This window comes from Thunnus albacares, chromosome 9, assembly GCF_914725855.1.
Source record: "Thunnus albacares chromosome 9, fThuAlb1.1, whole genome shotgun sequence".
NCBI lineage: Eukaryota > Metazoa > Chordata > Actinopteri > Scombriformes > Scombridae > Thunnus > Thunnus albacares.
In genome coordinates, this window is record NC_058114.1 from 9,292,961 (window position 1) to 9,315,909 (window position 22,949).

Below are 22,949 nucleotides of genomic sequence, written 5' to 3' on the forward strand. Positions count from 1 at the left end.
CATGGAAGAAAGAAAATGTAAGCTGTCAGAATATACAACTACCACTTTGAGAAGCTTTTAGCTCAGTTCACATACATGTAGCTTCCAGAAGTGGTTGTGAGCATGAACGACAGTCTACTTAGGATGGGCCAGTAGAAACATGCTATTTATTTGAATAATGGGTAGCCAGGAGTTATAGACAAAAAAAAACAAAAAAACATCTGTTTTTGGAACATATTGTGGCAATTCACATGTGGCAAGTTAAGTGCATTGCACACCAATTGTGTGCAATGCACTTAACTTGACAATTTTTCATTACAGTATTGTTAAACTTTCTATGGTATCAAGTGTGGCTCACTCACATTCACACCAACACAAGCTGCTGCAGAGGAGTGAGCCCTGAAGAGTGGGGTTAATATCTCTTTATCTCTTTCACACCAACCTCCAGGCGTAGTTGTGACTTTGCTAAGTGTGGTTAGACCCATACAGACATGGCAGGATATGCTTCAGCATGAACGGAGTATTCTTTGTTCCTCTTTCACACAGGAACATACTGTTCAGCTGCACAAACATGGTTTCTCCGTCTGTCACTAAGCATTTTTAACCTTTCAAAAGTTACACACAAGCATTTATACATATGCATACAATAATTTCCCTCACATTCCCCCCTTTTGATTAATCTTTATCAAATTAAGTCAGAAATGATTGTAGGCTGTGTTAATAAGAAATCATGTCAAAGCAAGAACACAAAAAACACACATCAGTTGACGTTTACTGCAGCGAAATCAACAGGGTGCATGTTCAAGTGGCATGATCAGGTCAAAGATACATAATACAAGTATCACAACAATATAAAAATGACCTCCTATCGAGCTGCATAGCTCACTAGATAACCATGGTTTACCTTTAGGTTTTTGAACCTCAGTGGGAACAGGTCATCTCTGCTTCTCTTCCTAGATTATAGGTGTGTGCCTGCTGTACCTTATCAGCAACTTCTCTTCCTGGTGTGGGCGATGCAAGTCTCTTACCCTGTCCTTCCTCCTCCACCTTCCTACTTCACTTCATCCCTCTACCATGACAGCTACAGGTGTGGTCAGCAGAATCTGATGCAGTCCTGTCCACCTGGGTTTCCTCCAGTGTTTCCTCCTCATATGCTTTACCACAATCCAGTCTCCTGCTCAGAGATTGTGTAGAGGCCCCTCAGTTGGTTGCGGGAACGCTGTTTGTGAATGTGTGGATAGAGCTCAACATTTTGTTTAGTGGCACACAGTAATTAAGCATCACAACTTCATGTCCTCTTATTACATTGTGAGCAACATATATATATATATATATATATATATATATATATATATATATATATATATATATATATATATATATATTATTTATTTTAGTAATTTGTGAAGCCTCCAGTGAACCAGTGTTTGTTTTCTGCATCTATCCCCCCCCCCCCCCTCCTCCCTTTGACACATGGTCCTTCCCATCTGCCAACCTAGCATAGAAGGGAAACAAACATTTAGGCAAGCATGGACGTCCTGCTTGCTCATCCTGAGATTGCCACACATTAGTCACATATATGCAGCTAGCTTTTTTCCAGGCTGTCTTCTCTGTGTCAGAGGCATGACCTTGTGCTTCTGCTAGTTCTGTGAGGGATGCAAGAGGAGCTAATGCTGAGGAGTTCAGGCAAAGTTGAAGCTCTCATGTCACTTTAAAAAAGTAAAATTAGGCTATCAGATGAGAAAAGGAAGAAAACAATCACATCTTCCTTGACATGCAAGTGATCATTTTAACCCTAACTATGATCTTTCCCTGACCCTAACCAAGTGTTTTTTGTGCCTAAACCTAACTAGACCTTAACTTTATATGGAGCTAAAATTAATGCTGAATTATGTTAAGTGTTCACCAAATGAATTAGTATCTGTTTATCAGTTGAAAGAAATCATAAATTATCTTTTAGAAGGAGTAGATGTTTACCGGTAAGCTTGGGTCCATTAAATTGAACAATATGTCAATGGGGGTTTTCCTCCAACAGTAGGAGACAGTTGAAGACTTTATTTGTCTCACTGTCAGCCAATTAAAATGTAAATTAACTTATTAACAATTCACTCAGCTCCTCTGATAACTTTGGCATCATGTTTCACAAAGCAAAACTCTGATTTAATGAAATCACCCTATAAAAATTGTGTGGACGTGCTGACTGGTGGTGTTTTGGAATGTCAAACAGTAATATTACACATTTTACTTTATTTCACTTAGTTCACAGAATAGCTGTTAAATATCACCCGAAATGAAAAGTCTTTCTTAAGGAGTGATACAAAGTCACATGATTCAAAGTTATGATTTATTTGTTACCTGTTAAATTGAGCAATATGTTAACAGAGTCTGGAAAGTAGTAAGGCTGAACTTCAACCCCAGAGTGTATATTTTTCGAGCAATAGAGCAATCTTGCTCATCAGGATCTAATCTAATGCAAATTCACACACACACTCACACACCATTGGCGCAGCCATCAGGAGTAATTTGGGGCTCAGTATCTTGCCCAAGGACACTTGCGGACTGGAGGAGCTGGGGATCAAACCACCAATCTTCCAATTAGTGGACCACCTGCTCTACCTTCTGAGCCACAGCCACCTAAATGTAAATGTAAATGTAGTTTATTTGGTTTATTTAGCTAGCCTCTTTGGTGGGGAACTCCAGAGTGGAGAGTCGGTGACATGCGGAGCTTCTTTTCTCGACTCTTGCCCACTTTCTGTGATATTAGTTCAAACCAAGACTCCTGCCTGTTGTTTTACCTGCTTACAGATGGAGATTTGATGTTGTTATTTTCCTTATTTGTTGTCAGTTTCCCTCCTGACAGAGTGTGTTTGGCTTGTTTGGCAAACTTCATGGAGGGATTTTCTTCACTTGGAGCGTTGACAGCTGGGGTTTAACTAGCAGAATAATCAATATAATGGATTTAAAAAACCCGTCCTGCATGAGGAGTGTATGTGACTGACACAGAAGTAGCTCCAAGCGAACCCAACCATGCCTGTCAGAAAGAAAGCCGCTTTGACCTCACATATTATTTATTTAATTTTCCACAATTGAGCACACGCTTCTTAACCTTTTTCTGTCTAAACTAAATATATTATCAATTATCAAAGTCAAACTCTGTGTAGAAAGATAAGGCGGGCATGTAGCAGCGCTGCAGCAGCAACACTGTCTATGTGGACACCACACGCGTGTGAGCTGCAGCAGTTCAGCAATGCACACACACTGCTCAGGTAGAGGTAGGCTATGTGGCTAAGGTGTAACAGGTTCTCCCCAGTCAGCGACACACCTGCTGAGAAACCAACTCTGATTAATGGCAGCTCCATCGTGAGAAACATGAATTTAGCGACACCAGCGACCACAGTCAAATGTATTCCTGGGACCAAAACGGGCAACACAGAATCCCATTTAAAACTGCTGGCTAAGGATAAGCATAAATATAGTAAAATTATTATTCACATTGGCAGTAACAACTCCTGATTACACCAATTCGAGGTTACTAAAATTAATGTTGAGTCAATGTGTACATATGCAAAGACAATGTTGGACTACATAGTTTTCTCTGGGCCCCTACCAAATCTGACCAGTGATGACATGTGTAGCTGCATGTCATCAATTCATCATTCAACTGCTGGCTGTTGAGATGGTGTCCAGCAAATGACGTGGTTATAGATGACTGACAGACTTTCAGGGGAAAACCTGGTCTGATTAGGTGAGACGGCATACGTTCCAGTTTGGATGGAGCAGCACTCATATCTAGAAACATAGCTGAGTTTATGAGACCAAAAGCATGACAACCGAGAATTGAGACCAGGAAGCAGAGCTGCATTCTTACACGCTTCTCTGCGCTTCCATTAGAGCAGTAACCCACCAAAAACCCCATAGAGACTGTGTCTGCCCCTGAACACTTAAATCAGTTATATCAAAAGTAAACAGAACAGGAGTTATACATAAAAGTCTAATAAAAAACTAACACCACCACTGTAATAGTACAACAAAATAGGAGAATTAATTGTGGACTCTTAAACATTAGATCTCTGTCATCTAAAGCTGCATTATACAATCTAATATCAGACTATAATATTGATTTATTTTGTCTTACTAAAACTTGGCTGTGTCATAAAGAATATGTTAGCCTGAATGAATCCACTCCCCCCAGTCATATTAATACCCACATTCCTCGAGACACCGGCTGAGGATGTGGAGTTGCAGCCATTTTCAACTCAAGCCTAATAATCAACCCTAGAATTTGGCATGACTCATTCGAAAGCCTTGTTCTTAGTCTCTCTCACCCAACCTGGAAAACTTCTCAGCCATTTCTATTTGTTATAGTGTACTGCCCTCCTGGCTCATACTCTGAATTTTTTTCTGAATTCTCAGTGTTTCTATCAACTTTAGTCCTTAGTACAGATAAAGGTATTATCTGTGTTTATCTCACTTTTTGACTCATGTGCAGTTTTTACCACACCCTTGACATTGTTCTGGCCTATGGCATCGAAACGGAACATTTAACAGTCTTTCCACAGAATCTTGTTTTATCAGACCATTACTTAATAACTTTTGAATTCCTATTACTGGGCTACACGCCATTAGACAAAAATGTCTTCACTAGGTGACTATCTGATAGTGCTGTGGCTAAATTTACAGAAACAGTTCCACAAACATTTAATTCAGTATCATGTCTCAATCTAACAGAGGTCTCTTATGCTAACTTTAGGCCCTCCCAAATTGATCATCTTGTTGATAGTGCCGCAGGCTCACTGTGAATGACACAAAAGAAGATAATAAAACATAAGACGTTAGCTCCATGGTATAACTCCCAGACCTGCCAGTTAAAGCAAGCAGGATATAACAGGATATGGTGTTCTACCAAACTGGAAGAATCTTGATTAGGCTGACAAGATAGACTTAAAACATATAGGAAGGCCCTCTGTAATACCAGAGCTGCCTATTACTCATCATTAATTGAGGGAAATAAAAACAGTTCTAGGTTCCTTTTCAGTGCTTTGGCCAGGCTGACAAAGAGTCATTAGTCTACTGATTCATGTATTCCTATAGCTCTCAGTAGTAACGACTCCATGAGCTTCTGTAATGATAAAACTCTAATTATTAGAGAGAAAATTCATCACCTCCTGCCCTCAACAGGCCCTGATTTATCCTTTAATACAGGAACCTTAGAAACAGCTGTAAAACCTGATATATATTTAGACTGTTTTTCTCCAATCTACCTTCCTCATCGGTTTTCTTCATCTAACCATCAACCTGTCTCTTAGACCCCATCCCAACTAGGCTGCTTTAAGGAAGTTTTACCCTTAGTTAGCATTTCTTTACTAGATATGATCAATCTGTCTTTATTAACAGGCTATGTACAACAGTCCTTTTAAGTAGCTGTAATTAAACTTCTTCTTGATGTTTTAGCCAACTATAGACCTATATCTAACCTTCCCTATCTCTCTAAGAACCTTGAGAAAGCAGTCGCCAATCAGTTGTGTGACTTTTTACATCACAATAGTTTATCTCATTATATCTTAAAGAGCTCATAGTACCTTATTACCCCACTAGAACACTGCACTCCTGGATTGAAGGCTTACTTGTGGCTGCTAGAGTCTCCAAAATTAATGTTGGGTCTCTGTAAATTAAAGAGTAAGGTCTAATGAATGGTCTATGTGAAAAGTGCCCTGGGATAACTTCTGTTGTGATTTGGTGCTATATAAATAAAACTGACTTGACTAGTTTTCTCTAGTTTTTAGGAGGTCTTTTTATAAGCTTTTGGCTTCCTGCCTCTTCTGCACCAGGTTTTTTCTTTATTTACTTTAAATTCATGTATAGCTGATTATATGTAGGCAAAAGTGTTTTCATATATGTTAATGTTTTTGTATACACATCACATGATTAATTCTTTTATAAAATTATACATTTTTTTTAATGTGAAAGCAAATAAATCAATAAAATCAATAACAAAAAAAAATCACAATAATTTATTAATGGACAAATCGTTTCTCTCTACTTCATGGTATAACAGGAAGACGACAAGCCTTGGCTGGTGTTACTGCTAGTTTTCTACTTTTTAAATATTTATTTCCACGACCTCTAAAAACTAAAATATTCATATATTTGGTAGCTTGAGAAAATTAGGTTGATATGTTTCATGTAATGTCCTAACGACAAGATACAACAGTCAAAGAGCAACAATGCCAGAAGTAATAAAGCTGAGAAAAATAACTAAAGTTTACCTCCTGTCTTGAAAAAAAATATATTGCTGGTGCTCAAATGGCGTGTTTATCATCTTATGACATTTATATGTTTACTTTACTTTATGTTGACAGACACATGTAAACTATCAAGTCTTGAGCTTTGACCCTGAAAACACAAAAACAGTCACTGCTGTAGCAGTAAAGTAAGCAATAAAGTATATTTCCAAAACTCTGCTGCACTGACTTAAAATAGTTCAAATGTTCATTTCTGGAGGATTTTTCATGTCACATGAATATGATTTAATGAGCCCCAAGGTGTCCAAATGAGAAGCTAAATATATTCACTTTATTTTAACTGTAACACAGTTGTAACTGGGATGAAGAAGCAACATTCACCTAAACTTTATTTTCCTATCCATTCATCAGTTCCACATTGGAAAGAAAACATGACCCAGAATTGAGGCAGAGTGACCCCCCCACCAACCCTAATCTCCCAGTCTGCCTCCTGGGGTGAGGGTGGGGCACTGGGAATGGGGATGGGGTGATCTGGGTCCATCACCAGATGCAGAGCAGGGTGACTCTCCAGTCTGACACCAAACAAACCCTCCATGTTGTCAGGATGTTGATGGATGTTGATGTTATACCCACTGCTGACCTCGGACAGGTAGGTGTACTGTATGTGCAGCCACACACTTCATTAATGGTGTTATGGAAAGCCTGTGGATCAGACTAAGGAAGCCCTAATCATAACAGCATGTAGTCAACCTATAGGTTTAATGTGAAAAAGCACTGAGGTTCCCCCCAGTACAGGATCATGTAGGATAACATAATGTCAGACGGTCAGCAGAAACAGTCAGATAAGAAAAATGAGAGGGGTGTAATATTTTCCAGAACAGGAGAACTGGTTTCATGACTATTGTCTTGTTTATGAAAGTGAATGTCACATATAAAGTTGAGAAACTGAACTTGTCTGTTTGTTTTACATATCAAATACAGCTCCCAGAAGAATAAAAGGCTCCAGCAAAGTAATCCTGTTTAGTATGATCCAACATTTCTCCTCATCCGTCTCTGGTTTGGTAACAGGTTTGGCTAAAGTGAAGCACTGAAATTGTTCTTATGTTATCAGAATAAAAACACAGAATCTCCTAGAGCTGCAACTAACTATTATTTTCATAATTGATTAAGTGCAATTTTTTTTTCATGATAAATCGATGAATTGTTTGGTCTATAAAACATCAGAACACAGTGAAAGATGTCTAACACAATACCCTAAAGCACGAGGTGACATCTTCAAATGTCTTATTTTGTTTGACATGCAGTCCAAAACTCAAAAATATTCTATTAACTATAATCTAAGACCAACCAACAACCTGGAACTATCAAATGTTTGACATTTTTACTTTAAAATGACTTAAACAATTATTCAATTATCAAAATAGCTGCCAGTTTTTTTTCGATTGACTAATTGTTGCAACTCTAAAATCTGTGTTGTGAATTTTTAAGGGATATTTTGGTTTCACATTTTCTGTAATAATGACCAAACATCCATTTGAATGAAGTGAAACATTGGCACAGCCATGACTCAGTCATACATTTATTTCTAACAGACTTTATTCTGTTAGCTGCAAGCTAAAGATGGAGCAGCAGTTTTTTTTTTCATCGCTATTATTATGCAAGTTAGAGCTGAAAATCCTAATTACAGAAATAGAATATCTGTCCCATCGGAACATGTATATCAAGGAAATTGTGGAAAGGGAGTGGTACTGAATCCAGCCAACACGTCTCTGGAATATTACAGGCGCTTTTTGAGGAAGTTGAATAACACCCTGAGAGTGCTGTACTGAAAGGAAGAAAAATGCAAGAGAGTTTGTGCACATGTGCATTGAGACTAATCGCAGAGGCGCCTGGAAGTACAATTCAACAGCGTGTTAACTTAGAAGAGAATGATAGAGTGAGAAAATGAATGAGAAAGCAGAAAGAGGGAGAGGGAGAGAAGGATAGAGAGAGAGAGAAAAAAAGACAGAGAGAGAGAGAGAGAGAGAGATGGATGAGCTGTTGTTGCTTGTCCACAGTGTCCAGAGAACTTGAACCAGATTCAGGAAGAGGTACTGCTGCTAGAGGCTGATATGTGTGTGAAGGAAGTGGAGGGAGCGCAGGGGCAGGAATCACCCTACAGGCAGGAAAAGGCCTGTGGAGGTGACGGCGGGGGTGGAGGTGGAGGGTCTCGGCTCCTGTCTGATACATAGCTGTTTGCTCAACACACACACACACACAGACACACACAGGCATGGTCACACGGCTCCACAGGCCATAGGTTCTTGTTCCCATCAGCCAGTGAGTAGGAGGGACACAGCAAGAGAGAGCTGGATAGCTGCTGGTGCCAAAGCATGCATGCACCCGCAGTTACCGAGGAAGTTTGTATAAAAACATACTCTTACATGCAACGGTGCTGGTGTGAGTATGGCAGTGCTGCCAACTGCAGATGAAGGAGATACACTTTTAATGCACATTAGGGATTTAATATTCGAGAAGCTACAACAGGAAATATCAGATAAGATAAGAAACAATGGGTTCTGTTGTGCAAAGTCACTTGATTAAGATAAATTACAAGTTTGGGATTTTTGCTTTATTTAAAATATGATATGTTTCAAGGAATTGTTCTGGCAAAAATCAAAAATAATGCTTCTATTTGCAGGTATGTCAAATGTATGATAAACAAGGACTTATCTTGAAACAGTCACTTTGAGTGATGGGTTTTATGTTACAATATGCTTTTGCAACAGTTTAAAATTGGAGAAAATTGTTTTGAGCAGGACTTGTCTCCAAAGATTTCCTACAGGTTCCAAGGGAACAAGTAGCCAACAGCAAAATGTACTGTATGTTTTGTTTTAAAGTTAGATTGTGTGCCCCACTGAATAATATCCTCAAATGTATACTGGATACACAGACTGGACACCTGCAGAGGGAGTTGCAGATACAGATCTCTTCTACAGGCCAAACCTGAATAAGTAGTAGTAAGTCTTTTATACTGTGTCATTATTACCACCATATGAGATGTTTCACACACAAATTCCTCGCTGAACTGTTCCTGCAGCACTCTCGCTTTTCACGCATAAACATTCTCCTAGCATTCACAGAGGGATTAGAAAAATGCACAGTTGGATTTTATTAACAATGTGTTGACATTTCCATGAATCTCTCAAAGTTACCAGATACAGTAAGGTATAACATACCGTAGTCAGCCACTGACATCTTTAATGCAGCTCTGTTTTTTATACTTCCACAGGTGGGGATATTTCTGTGCTGGTGGGGCCATTTTTCTACAGCAAGTTTATCAGTCAGCGTATTGTTACAGTCTGTTTACACAACCATGACAAAACACACAGTTAAGTAGTAGAAACTACTGATTAACACACCATTTGGATAAATCATTTTTCTCACAGAGAAAAGCACTCAGGTCATTAAACATGGATCTGAATGCATTTTAGGGACCATTAAAGAATATGTTAGGTATCCAGCCTTATGTTTTATATTGCACATACAGTAGGTGTTTTAATAAGTGGTGTTATTCACCTTGAAGAGTAAAAAGAGAATAAGACTGATTGCCACTGATAGTATCCAATTCTTCTCTTCCTATATAGTTAACTATACAGTATTACACCTGCAAAAGGTGGCAGAAGCTCAAGCCAAACAAATACAGTCTCTGTACTCTTCCTGCTGCATGTTAGTGCCAGTAAGGAATGTAATGTTACACCACTGAGCACATATAGTCAGGAAACTCTTCTATTAGATTAAATTAGATGAAACTTAAACGTCCTTAGTGCTGAAACTGGGTCATCACAGCAGCCAAGTGAAGGATATGAAGGAGAAAAAGACAAAAGGTACTATTAGTGTGCGTTTTACACGGCTGCTCGATGAATGGAATTAGACCGCACATGTTGATTATCGCATTTAATATACAAATCATTATACAACTTAGAGAATAATGCAACATTTAAATAAAATTGCAGCTGTTTCATTCACAGATGTACAGATTTTAAGCAGATGTGCTGAGTGCCTCACTCACATTATCGTATTTCCAGATGGAGACCACATATGGACTCACAAACAGAAAAAATGTGAACAATGTGAAGCTATCACCTTGTAAAATTTACACTTATGTGTCTGCAAATCACAGCGGTGCCAAGAAAAATGTGACAGTCGTTTCAGGCTGCTGAGCTCTGTGGATTGTCTTTTCTTGATGCTTAATAGCCAGTGGAGGGCTTGTTTGTCACATAGCTCTTCCTCAACTGGTCCAACTGTCCATTGTTATGTACAGTGCAGCATGTGTTGTTATTTCCCCCCTCTTAAAAGACTTATCAAGGCTTTCCTATCTTCCTTACAGATGGGGCCATGGCCTCAGACCTCCACCACTCCTCTGAGAGCACAAACAGTAAACATCCCATGGCGGCAAAAAGTGGGGAAAGCCCCTGGTCTCCTCCAAAAGTCTTATCCAGAATCTGAGTGCAGCTCCACTGGTGCCACTAATGACCTTGAGCCTATTTATATTTGCCTGTTGTAAATGGACTGACGATATAGCCAGGAAAACATATGACTTTAAATACATGTCCATGCAGTAGCTGCTATGTGCAACATTTTGATTAAACAATTACTACAGTTTTTTCTGTGCATAATGCCAAAAATGTAACTCTACAGCTTAGGTTGATGTTCAACTCCTGCACAAATCCACCTGTCAAATCCCTGTTTCACTTTTATATTTATAAACTTGGCTTTTGCTACATTCTGGACAGTAGCTGTAAGGTAAAATATGTTTGCAGACACTATAGTCTGACATCAATTATAAACAAGACTAGGTCAAAACCTAGTATATGGCTTGCCTGTGTATGAAATGCTAGAGGTTTGTTTTGCTTTTTAATTTGTATGTTGCCTGGTTACCATCAGACATGGACATCGCTTGTTGTCCATTGTTTTTATGCAAGTTTATTTATTTGTATAGCACATTTCATTCAGTAGTTGTAACTCAAGGTGCTGTACACATAAGAAAAACAAAAATACTTTGCACCAGATTTTGGGTGAAGACTATATGGTGCTGTTGTAAGAAGGGGTGACTTAAGATTTAAGCTATTTTTATATGTTTTATATATTATTTCACTCACACACAACCCGAAAAATAGTTTCAAGGCAGTAAATTTCAAGTTAATCATTAATGCTAAGTGTAAATGACCCCAACACAGTGTGTTTCATGTGTGTAAAGTTTGCATTTGTAAATGTATTTGACACTAGATGCATGTAACGTGGAAATTGACAGGAAGTTACACCGGCAAAGATGCACAGATCTTCTTTTCTCGCGTAAATGTCATATGACAGACTCCTTCGGTACGTAATTGTGACACTGTGCTTGCCTGAAAAAATATTAAAACCTAATAAAGTGACATATTAACAGTCCTACAGCGAAAATTACAACAGCTTAATCTATGCCATTGCTACTTGCTGTCAGTTAGTGCGAAATGCATTCTGGGATACTTAGTTTCAGCCGACCAATGGTGTAACTTCATCACTCAGTCTATTGCTGCATTCCGAATCACATACTTCTACTTTTTACTTTTAGTACGTACTGCAGCTGCCCTTACAAAGTATGTACTGTTGCATGCAGTATGCATGCAGTATGCACACAATTGGGACATACTACTGACTTCTGTCAGTGCGCTGCCATTGGTTTGTGCTCTCGTGGCCTCAGTCCATGTGACATATCTTTCGCTGTGCAGAGGATTGTGGGTCAGAATAGCCAGAAAAGCATGCTGGCTTGCATACTGCAAAGTGCAACCTAATATACTTAATCTTTTTTTTAGCAGAGTTAGAGGCAAACAAATAAATACAAAAAAGACAAGTGAATACTTTAATAATTTATAGAGTTGTTTCACATGCTATGACTGAACTTAAATATCTAAAATAACTTCATTACTTAACAAATTATTTTAATAGCAATAAACACTTGCACATTCATTTCTACATAACATTCACAATAAAGATGGTGCATATTCAACTGCTGCATTATTTACATGTGCGTCCTGTAAATACTTGAAGGTGTAGTGTGTAGAATTTAGTGGTATCTAACGGAACAGGCTCAGCAGAAATGGAATATAATATTCATAAGTATGTTTTCATTGGTGTATAATCACCTGAAAATAAGAATCGTTGTGTTTTCATTACCTTAGGATGAGCCTTTATATCTGCATAGGGAACGGGTTCCCCTCCACAGAGCCTACCATGTTGCACTGCTATGTTTCTACAGTATCCCAGAACGGACAGACCAAACACCGGCTCTGGAGAGGCCTTTGTCCGCAAGTTTTGCGGCCATCATAAGTGCTTGGAAGGGGAGGGTGAGGGGAAGGGTATTCAGATGGTTGCAATTTGCAACCTCACCACTAGATGCCACTAAATCCTACACACTGGTCCTTTAAAACAGCTATAACAACAAACAAACAATGAATGCAGAATTAATATAAAACCATTCACCAGTATCCACCTTGTTCTTATCCCAATTCAGTATCATTTAATTTAATTAATGATCAGATCTTTCTTTAAGATACTAAATAGATAAAACATGGCACTAACTATCATAGTCCAACAGTCAAACAGCGCTTTGTATCTATGGTGGGAAACCCTGCTGCTTCTTTCAGCTGATGCTTGCTGAGTTATCATTTTACTGTCCCAGCCCATCCTCACCCCTCCTATCTGCCTCAAGACATGCAGCTGAAGCATCCTGGAACATAGGGAGGGAGGGAGGTAAGGAGGAAGAGTAAGGGAGGGAGATAGAAAGATGCAGAGTGCACTGCCGAGTGGCCAGGAAGTGGCCCTATTGTTTTCAGGGTCACCTCGCTTTTCCTTTCAGAGCCACCAGAGGTCTATTCTCTCCCCTCAGGCGGTACGTCTTACATAAACAAAACTCCTTGTTGCCACAAACTGTGTCTTGTCTGTTTTCCTCCCTTATTTGAAAAGGACTGAGAAAAGGGTTGTACGGGGTTGTACATTTTAGATTAGCGAGGCAAGGTGTGGTGCCTGACACACACTTACACACACCATATCTGCAAAAGGCATACAAAGCATGTATCAGACAGGATTATTTGATTAAACTGTAATCTCATCTACCCTAGTGGGACATCTATTTGCAAAAAAGCAGGTTTGACTGGTTGCTTACATTTTCACCTATGAATACACCCTGGTAGTTAGACTGTAAATGATTGCATCATATTTTACCTCTTCCTGGTTTGGCACTTATGAGTGACAGCGTTGCCTCTGACCATGTCTGGTGTGCTATTGGACAGAGAGGAGGACTAGTAGGTGGGAGGGAGCACACCTTAGTTACAAAGTTATCCATTAACTTGTCCTTCTGGGAAGCAGCTGCACAGCACACCTCATTCAACCTTTGCACAACATTTCTCCATTTTACAAACAAAAAAAAAAAAGGAGTTTATGCTGATGTGAAATGCGAGAGCCCACAGACAGCAGGTGAACGCGCTGAAGCTAGAAGGAATTACACCAACAGGTGACCAGGTAAGACTTGAAATGCGATGTCAGAGCTTTGAAAGCCTTGTCTACAGACTATTTTGCGCTATGTACAGATCATGTGACTATCATGACTTGCTTGTTGGGCTATAGCTTATCTTGTAACTGATAATACAATAATTACCAGTTATTGTATCATAATGCGGTACAATATGCCTTAACACGGGTTGAAAATGGAGCAACATTTGTTTTATGTCGTAAATGATGAGATATACTCATAGATTCAGTTGACAAAAGGTAAAACAGACTATTCAGCGCTCATGCTGTAGCAGTTGATGAAGGCCATTTTCTCTCAATGCAGAAAAGACACATAATGATGATGTTTACAATTTAGTGGCCTGGTAGCTAAACTGTTTCCTGCACCTTGGCTAAAAAGATATTTCATCTCAATTTGGGGCAAAAACTGCACTGTAATCACATATATGTCATTAAGTAGTATGCCATAATATATATTGTGCATCAAAAATGATAGCGGTTTATATATTTAAGTCATGTTCCTATTGCGCCCTTTTGCTAATGACAAGCGCCGACCCACATGTTGATGTTGGCCACTTGCTGTTTTCACCCCAAACAGTACCTCATTCATATATAGCTCAATTTCTTTAGATTACATTTGTTCTTTCTTTTTTTCAATCTCTAAGAAGCATTAAGGCTCAATAAAGGAGCCAGGTACTAAAGCTGATTTTTAAATATCAAATATTATCATTTGTGGTCATAATGCAGGATATGTAGTGTGTTGTTTTGGTATCATAACATAACTAAGGTTGGCTTTTACTCATTGTGCCCCTGCAGCTTCTTTGTTGACACTGCCATTATTCCCAGGCTGAAAGGCAAAAACCAAACATGGCATTTAAGGGCACTTCGCTTACACTCATGTGACCTCAATTAAACTTAAGGCAAAAGCCACAACCACAATACAGCAGGTTAAACATTATTCAAAGGTGTAGTTCTCATGCCAGAGTAATTTACACAGTCTGTGGGCTTGATTTACAGATGAGAGTTTAATAATTACACTCATAAACAATGTCTCTGCCAGCTGTTTTTGAACTCACTGCATAATCAGCCCTTATGCCATTATCCTCGACAAACAATAGCACAGCCTGACTCCTCCACAGATTTCAAAGCAAGACAAAAATACATAACTTGGCAGGGGGATAAGAGGGAAAGAGGGAGGCTTGCACGTTGCTCTGTGGATTGTTGGGGTGAGGGTCAGCTGAAGGACGGATGTGTGATTATCTGTGCTGTATGAATATCTATGATTACTGCAGCCAGGCCAAGAAAGAGAGAGGTGTTTGCTTGATCAAGTATGATTTGTATGAGTGTCATATTTCATGTTTTTTTTAAAAAAAAATTCAAATCAAGCTCAAGCTGTATAAGTTGATATTAAAGACCCCGCCACCTCAACTGGCATAATCAAGTTTCTAACTATAAAATACTTACAGTTAATTTGACTGTTCAAAGGAATGTGATCACACTCCACGGCGGAACGCAATTTTGATGTATAATTCAGTTTGCTGACAGAAAGAACATTTGCAAGCCTCTGGCAATCATTAGTGTCTATAAACTGACACTCGGCTCACAATTTGGGGCACAAAAACCAAAGAATGACTTAGAAAAATGGACTCCTTGCTTTGAGAATAATGTTCAAACACTGGCATTCGCAGACAAAGATGCAAACACACGCTCTTATGCATGCATGTTCACATACAAACACAAACGAATATACAGCAGCACAGTAAAACTCACAAACACTAGTGCATCTGACACACATTGATCTTTCGCTCCCAGGCTTCTCTCCTTTAGCTCCCGGGTCCTGCGCTGCCTGGTGTGTATATTTTGTTGTGCTTTGCCTTTGTGAGGACAGAACAGGAAGAGATAAAGGCAGCCCTGTTGGTGTGTTTACAGCCAACACTGCTGAAGAGAATAGCTGTACGAGACGAAAGGGAAGGGGTCTAATGACTGGTGGGGCCCCTCTTGCTGTGAGAAATCACCTCGAGCCAAGAGACAGATATACACATCTTAACCTACCCTAAAAAATGAAACAATCACAATTTTGGGGAACCAAAAATTTTTATTTTTAACAGCGTAGTGTTAGCCTTGCTCCCTGCTCCTAACAAAGGATCAAAGAAAAATTAAATAAAAGAAACCAAAGAAACGTGTATTTACTTTAATAAAGCTTACAGTGAGTATGTCCTGTCTTAACAGGATGCCAGATGTGGAACATATTGTCTGAGTTCAATTACTCAGGTACTTTGAGGTATACTTGAGTATTTCCATTTCATGCTACTTTACTTTACTTTACTTTACTTTACTCCACTAAATTTATCAGACAGCTATAGTTAAGGATAATACATTACATCAGCTGGCTTAATAGTTCATATTAGTTCAATTTTTTGCAGCTACAGCATTACAATGTTATTTATATGTTTGTGCATCAGCAGTAAAAGACGCACTACTCCTTCCGCCACTGTTGGATGGTTTTTGTTTCGGTATGCTTACTTAGCAAAACAACCAGCATGTGAAAAAGGTCCTGACATGGAAAAAAAAAAAACTACCAAAGGAAGGTGAGGGAGGAATTAAGAGACAAATGAAACAATTCAAGGTCTTGTCTCAAAAACAAGACCTTGAACTTCTTAGGACAACATATTCAGGTCATATGTTACAAAAATACAGGTGCTAGCAAGGCATACTAAACATAAACTACAGTTAGTGAACAGTTGGTGACATGGACAAGAACCAAACTTGTCAGACTGTATCCTCACAGCTATACTGTAAATACAGTGATCCAACTCATGCATGCAAATATCTGGCAAATTTGCAAATATCTGTACACAAAGGACCTCTCTCTTTCGAACACAAGTTACTGAGGATGAGAGGTTTGTATTTGCATTCAGAACATAGTGAGGTTTTGATGTCAACTCACACAGACCACAGCGCGTGTGAAAGTGTAGCATCAGTACTCGGATACAATGAGATTGGGCCTGAAAACAGGTGCAAAATCTCTGAGAACAACAAACAAATGTATCATTAAAACTTAATGTTAGTCATATTTGATGACGTTTTTCTGTGTCTCCTGTGTTGGAAGCTGTGAGACATAATCACATTCTTCCACACACACAAATGAGTGTTTTGCCAGTATTTTGTGTCAGCTAGACCTTCGGAGGAAGGCTCTACAATTTGTGGGACTTCCTGTTTGCGACACACTTTTCCTGTTGTGGATGATATCCTCCAAGTTCCTGACAACTTGTACTCAATTATGACTTCTGGATTTAAGGGATCAAGGCAGCGTCTCCTTTTCATGATGACACATTAACTCCTCATAGATTCTAAGTGAAATATTTAGGTCATTTGATTGTTCACGTTCTTTTTGAATGATTTGGTTATGAAATATGCATTTCCTTGCACAAAGAATCCAAAAGAATCCAAAGCCACAATGCATTTGGGGTATTAGGGCATTATAGTTTACTGATTTCCCACATAAATGAAAAAGCTGACATTTTTTTTTCCATTTGCAAGATGTAAAATGATACTGATTTAATTTCCTACTTTTCTTTCCTACTTTCTCTAAAGCTTCATTTTACTGCAGCAAAAGGACTCTGGAAGGATAATGTTGCCACCACCTTTTACTTTTTACTGAACCGAGGACTCCCTTGTAACTCAACCTTGCCACTTAGTGGAGCTCTGAGGGTTCAGCTTCCTCCTGGTCAAGAGAAGTCTTCCAGACAACTACCTCCCTCATCTGGGGAGATGCCTGCTCTGCAACATTTCCGCCAGACCTGCTGAAGACAATATAACACCAACTTCCATCCCAGCTTCAGTTACAGGAGTTTAAGAGTCAGCTGTTGTAGAAAGAGAGGCTGTCACTAGCAGGTCACAGAAACAGTTTTTTGATTGACATATGTGTGATTTACTCCCATGCTCCATGATTTGATGCTAGAGTTAATGGTGCCCCAAAGTAAGAGACAGATCCCGTCCAACAAGCAGCAAATTGAGCCACACAGGAGAAGTCTCCCCCCAATAGAGACTTTATAGACAAAAGCAAAGCCAGATGGCACTATCATTAGATGTTACACTCTACAACTCTACTACAACAGCACAAAATGGTAAGAATTCACTTACATCTGCAATTTCATTTCTGCAAAATTCATTTATTCTCAGAAAAAGAATAGCTCAGACACTTGCCAGTCTTAGCCTAAATGTGACTTTTGGTAAAGACAGTCATCTTAAAACAGATGATAGACACTGAGGATTAAATGTCCACATTTGGGTATTTAGGTGCTTTCCACAAAGAGAAGGATGAAATCCCCAGTTTGTGATCAACATACCAGGCAAAGTAAGATGTAAAAATGTTCTTCTCTTACAGACACTTTGACAAACCAGACAGAAAAACCGAACTCTCACAACTGGGAGTTCCTGGTGGCCGTCCTGGTCACAGCCATCTCTGTCTCCATTATTGTTGCCCTTCTGGCTAAATGCCAGGTGGTTCGACGCTACCTGGCCAGCTACAGGCACACGCGGCTGACTGAGACAGACACTATTAGCCAGTGTGACCCGTCAGGTTTGTGTTTTACCCATTCAACTTTAGGAATAATGTAATTATTTTGCTTACACAGTGGGCAAAGTGCTGTTTGACATTTAGCAAGCGTATCTTATTTGCAATTCTGCATTGAAACCAATGGTGCTTCACTGATGATGAACATAAACACTTTTATTATTATGAATTATGAACATCAGTCTTGACGTTGAAAAATTATTTAGCAAGAAACAACAAATGTTGATGCTTTTCTTTTGCTATTCAAATACTTTTTAGTTCACAGAAGCTTTAACTTTAGCTTTTTTTTCCTGAACCTCTTCCCCTTGGTTGCATGGGATGTGATGCACTTTGTGTTTCAGAAGTTTCACAGTAGCACCAATATCAAGTCTGGAATAAATATTAGACAATAAAAACAACAATACAAAATCTATGGCAATAAGGACTATTGCGACTGTGTGTTTAGCGACTGCTTAAAGCTGCAATACAATGGGTCAGATGACTACATGTAATGTGAAAGCTGTCACTCATAGTGACGAACCTACAGAGAATTATCATCTGACTCTGCAGATCCCCTCAGTCTTATGGAGTGTTTATCCATCTTTTAGCTCATTGTTTTGGTTTTATGTCCCACGACTTTACTGTTTTGGTTCACTCTCACTGCTCTCATCAGTCTGGTTTCCAGCAGCAGCAGGCAGATGTTTTCAGCAAAAAAAGCAATGATAAACCTACTGTACCTGCACTAAATGGCAGACAGACAAGTTTAGCGACTAGCTGGTGAGAATACTGGAGCAGCTAAAAGGCCAGATATTTTACTTAAGAGATGGTGGAGACCACATAAGAGCTAAAAGAAGAGTGAACACTGGACTTATCAGGTGGCCAGAAACAAGAAATCAAATGAATGAAAATGTTGGTCCATACCTGCTGGATGTGTCGACAGGCACTGTTTGCTAACACTTTTGCATAACTTTAAAAGGTGATGTCAGTGTTGCATTTCAGCTCACTATCACGCCAAAGAGAAGTAATAGACTCACTGATTCACTTATGTCAGTGTCACATTTTGCCTGGCCTAGGTGTGAAAAGCACATGCATGTACAGCTTTCAAAGAGCCTGTCAAGTGGCGCAGTTCAGGTGACGTCAATATAAGGTGACACATTTCCATATCTGGAGGTGGTGGGTTGGGTGGATGGATAGACCATAACTTGCAAAAAGTAGACTTTGCTGCAGGAGACCGCTGTTCGCTTCCAGCTTCTAACTGTGAGTGTTGGGACAGTTTAAAAACCATAACTACGATTACTGTGGTGTTTACTGCAATTTTAACCCACACCATTTTTCAAGTGATCATTTTAAATCAAACCATGATCTTTCCCTTACCCTAATCAAGTGGTTTTTGTGCCTAAACCTAACCAGACCTTAACCACAGCATTGTCACACCATAAAACACCATCACCCCCCCACTGGTACTGCACCTTCATACACACGTGTACACACGAGTCAAAACGTGACACTGATATGGTCAACCGGCAGGTGTATTACACACTTTGGCGTGGTAGCGGGTTGTGCATTTACAGTTTAAATCAATTAAACAGGTTTAACACCAGTACAATATCACTTCACTGTGGGTCTTTTTACTTGCTTTTCTTTTACGCAATGTGACTGTTGCCTAAAAATGAGTCACGCTCACTTAAGGCCTAAACTGGAACAGGAAGAGGGAATGAACTTCTATTTCAAAATCTTTTTTTCCTGTGCTTTATGCAGTGTTGTCTACATTTGAATAAAACTTAACACACATAAAACATCTTTTCTGGCCAAAAATGATTGAGAACATTTTCAGAATGATAGAAAAGATGACAGCATCAATTACTCTTTCTGCTTGTCAGCTGATAAAACTACAATTAAAAGTTAATTTGGAAGTAAAAGTTAAGTCACGTACATGTAAGTTGATCACATAAATTCAGTTCATTAATCATTATTGATGGAGCTCCAGGTTTTTATATTTCACAAATACAGATGACACTGTCAGTCAAAATGACGTATTGGACTTACTTTTTAATGATTGTCTGGTCTTGTTTCCAGGCCTGGAGGTGCAATTTGCCATGCGAGAGGGACGTGGAATGAGCCCTCACTGTCTCCCTCCTGTGAGCGAGGAAGATGATGACGGCTTCATTGAGGACAACTACATCCCAGCCAGTGAGAGGGCGAGGGCTGAGAGAGCAGCGGAGAACATGGAGGACACAGAGGAGGAGATGGATGAGATTGAATTTACCATCGGTTAGAAGGAGTGGCTCTACAACTCCCCTGAACCACCAATTCCACTCCCACTTTTTCCTTTTCTTTTCTGTGTAAAATACATGTTTTGGATTACAAAACAGGCACTTATTAAACATTGGTTAAGTTTAGGTAAAGTATAAAGACATGTAAATGCCAGTGCTCAAGAGCCTCTTCATTTTAAGGACACACAGAATGACATATCAGGTCTGGGGGCTGTTAAAAGAGATTTTTAGAATATTCTCAGGACAATAAATACAAGTCAAACAGGTCATGCTTCATTTAGTTTAGTTTACTGTGTTCTGTAAGGACAGTAATGGTCATAAATGGTTTTTTTATTCATAGTGATTAACAAAGCCGTAAAACTTCTTCCAACAACTGTAAATATGAACCTTGAACAATCACCTTTGCATCTGTTGACAGTTATTTGCCTGAGTTGATTGTTTGGCTGATTTAATCCTTTATGATTTAGACTGAAAACCATAATTGTGCTAAATGTAAACAGAAATTTGTCATTTTTGTTAATGACACACAAGCAAAGATGTAGATATAATATGGAGGGATGTATAATATGATTCAAGACCAGTTTTTTACTGTAATTAATAAGTCGTGCTAAATGTTGAGATTTTTGAGTGAAAAGTTTTCAGACAGATCAATGACTTTATAAGAAGAAAAAAAAGAAATACAAAGCTATTTCAAATTCTTAAATTGTGCTGTTACAGCATCACTGATTTCTGCTTTTTCAAAAGCTGAGTAGGCTACAATGTGCCATAAAAAGATTTTTTAATTAGAAATATATGGTATGTATAGGAAGAAGATAGTGCTACATGAAAAATGTAGGCCGGCTCAATTATAGTAAAGGCAGTATCCTAATTGTAATTTGTTACATTCCACTCTTGGTTGCTATTTTTATGATGGCATCAATGGGCTGGGACTCTCAAAACTCTTATTATAAGTGCAAAGCAGCAATTTGTAAACAGTTTGATATGAATAAAAATCCAGTTGTAAGTCAAACTACGACATTTTGTCTGTCTGCAAGGGACATGTCTGTTTTTATGTTCAAAACATGGGTGCAACTCTCCATTCAGAATATTTTCCTCACATTTTGGTCTTGTTTGCCTCATTTGGTCACCAACTTAAATAACCACACTCACCTTTCTTCTTAAACTTTACAACACTGGTAACAACAACAGTGATTAAGCTTGACACAGCGTCTCGGAAGGAGGCCTTGGGCGTTTGGGATCCTCTGAGACCATCCAGCTGATGAGAGCGGTCTGACAGGTCTGTGTGAAGCTGTCAGGCGAGGCTCTACGCGGAAACACAGAGAGTCAAGTTCACACAGACTCGCCAGAGCAAAACCAGGAAACCCAGTGATTCTGCTTTCAAAATACAAGTAAAGACCTCAACGGTTGTTGTCAATGGCTTCGTCAACTGATACAAACACATATAGAGACTAAATTTAGGAACATTATTACATATTATTTAAAGCCCACCACCAATGTAAAAAGACTATAGAGTATGTATTATAAATGTTGGCTAAATATACATGAAGGTTATTAATCAGTGGTGGAAATAATATTTACGTCCTTTACTTGAGTAAAAGTACCAATACAACAATATAAAAATACTCTATTATATAAAAAAAGTACAGAAGTATCCAGCAAAACGTATCAAACTACTTATTTTGCATGTCTACCCCATTCAAAATACAAGGCTATATTTAGAGCTGAATGATACTCAGACAGAAAATTAATTGTAAACTAAAAATTTTTAAATTTGAATTAAAGTAATTAGACCATTAAATCCTCTACTGTGAGGATTTGCTGCATCTCTCTGTTTTATAGGCTCATTGTAAGCTGAATGTCTTTGGGTTTTGGACTGTTGTAAATGTGACATGACTTGAAATTGTGATGATTTTCATGATTTTCTGACACTTCAGAGACTGAACAATGAATTGATTTATCAAGAGAATAATTAAAAGATTAATTGATATTGAAAATAACTGTTAGTTGCAGCCCTAAGTTATACTGTTGAGTAGCTCTATGACAATGCATTATATTTTATAACATCACCATATGGTTTGGATGAAAATTTTAATCTGAAATGTAACAAGCAGCTGTAACTGTCAAATAAAAGTAGTGGTAAATGTACTGTCAGGTGCCCAAATGAACATTAAAATAGGGTTTTCTTGCTGTAATCATTCCTCCTGTTCATACCAGCCATTAAAAGATCACTTCATAATGCATTCACCAGGCTAAAAATACTGTAAATGTGGCAGATATCCACTTGATATGACTAACTCAGACTGTTGAAGCCTCAGCCCAAGCTTCAGATAAACTTTTAAATACATTTTTGCATAAAATGACTGTGTGGACACA

General features: G+C 38.7%; 1 protein-coding gene and 1 long non-coding RNA gene across 2 annotated transcripts; one reads left to right on the forward strand and one right to left on the reverse strand.

The window, feature by feature from the left end:
* Window positions 1–4,356: 4,356 nt before the first annotated feature.
* Window positions 4,357–17,447, reverse strand: LOC122988814. The gene is made up of 3 exons (XR_006404892.1): window positions 17,368–17,447; window positions 17,023–17,032; window positions 4,357–4,368 (listed from the first exon to the last, which is right to left on the reverse strand). It is a non-coding gene; the product is annotated as an uncharacterized LOC122988814 (long non-coding RNA).
* Window positions 17,448–17,463: 16 nt separating this feature from the next.
* Window positions 17,464–22,012, forward strand: c9h1orf210 (chromosome 9 C1orf210 homolog). The gene is made up of 3 exons (XM_044361438.1): window positions 17,464–17,875; window positions 18,136–18,330; window positions 20,380–22,012. Exons 1-3 carry the CDS (start codon window positions 17,821–17,823, stop codon window positions 20,577–20,579), a joined length of 450 nt encoding a protein of 149 aa, XP_044217373.1. The 5' UTR covers window positions 17,464–17,820; the 3' UTR covers window positions 20,580–22,012.
* Window positions 22,013–22,949: the final 937 nt, after the last annotated feature.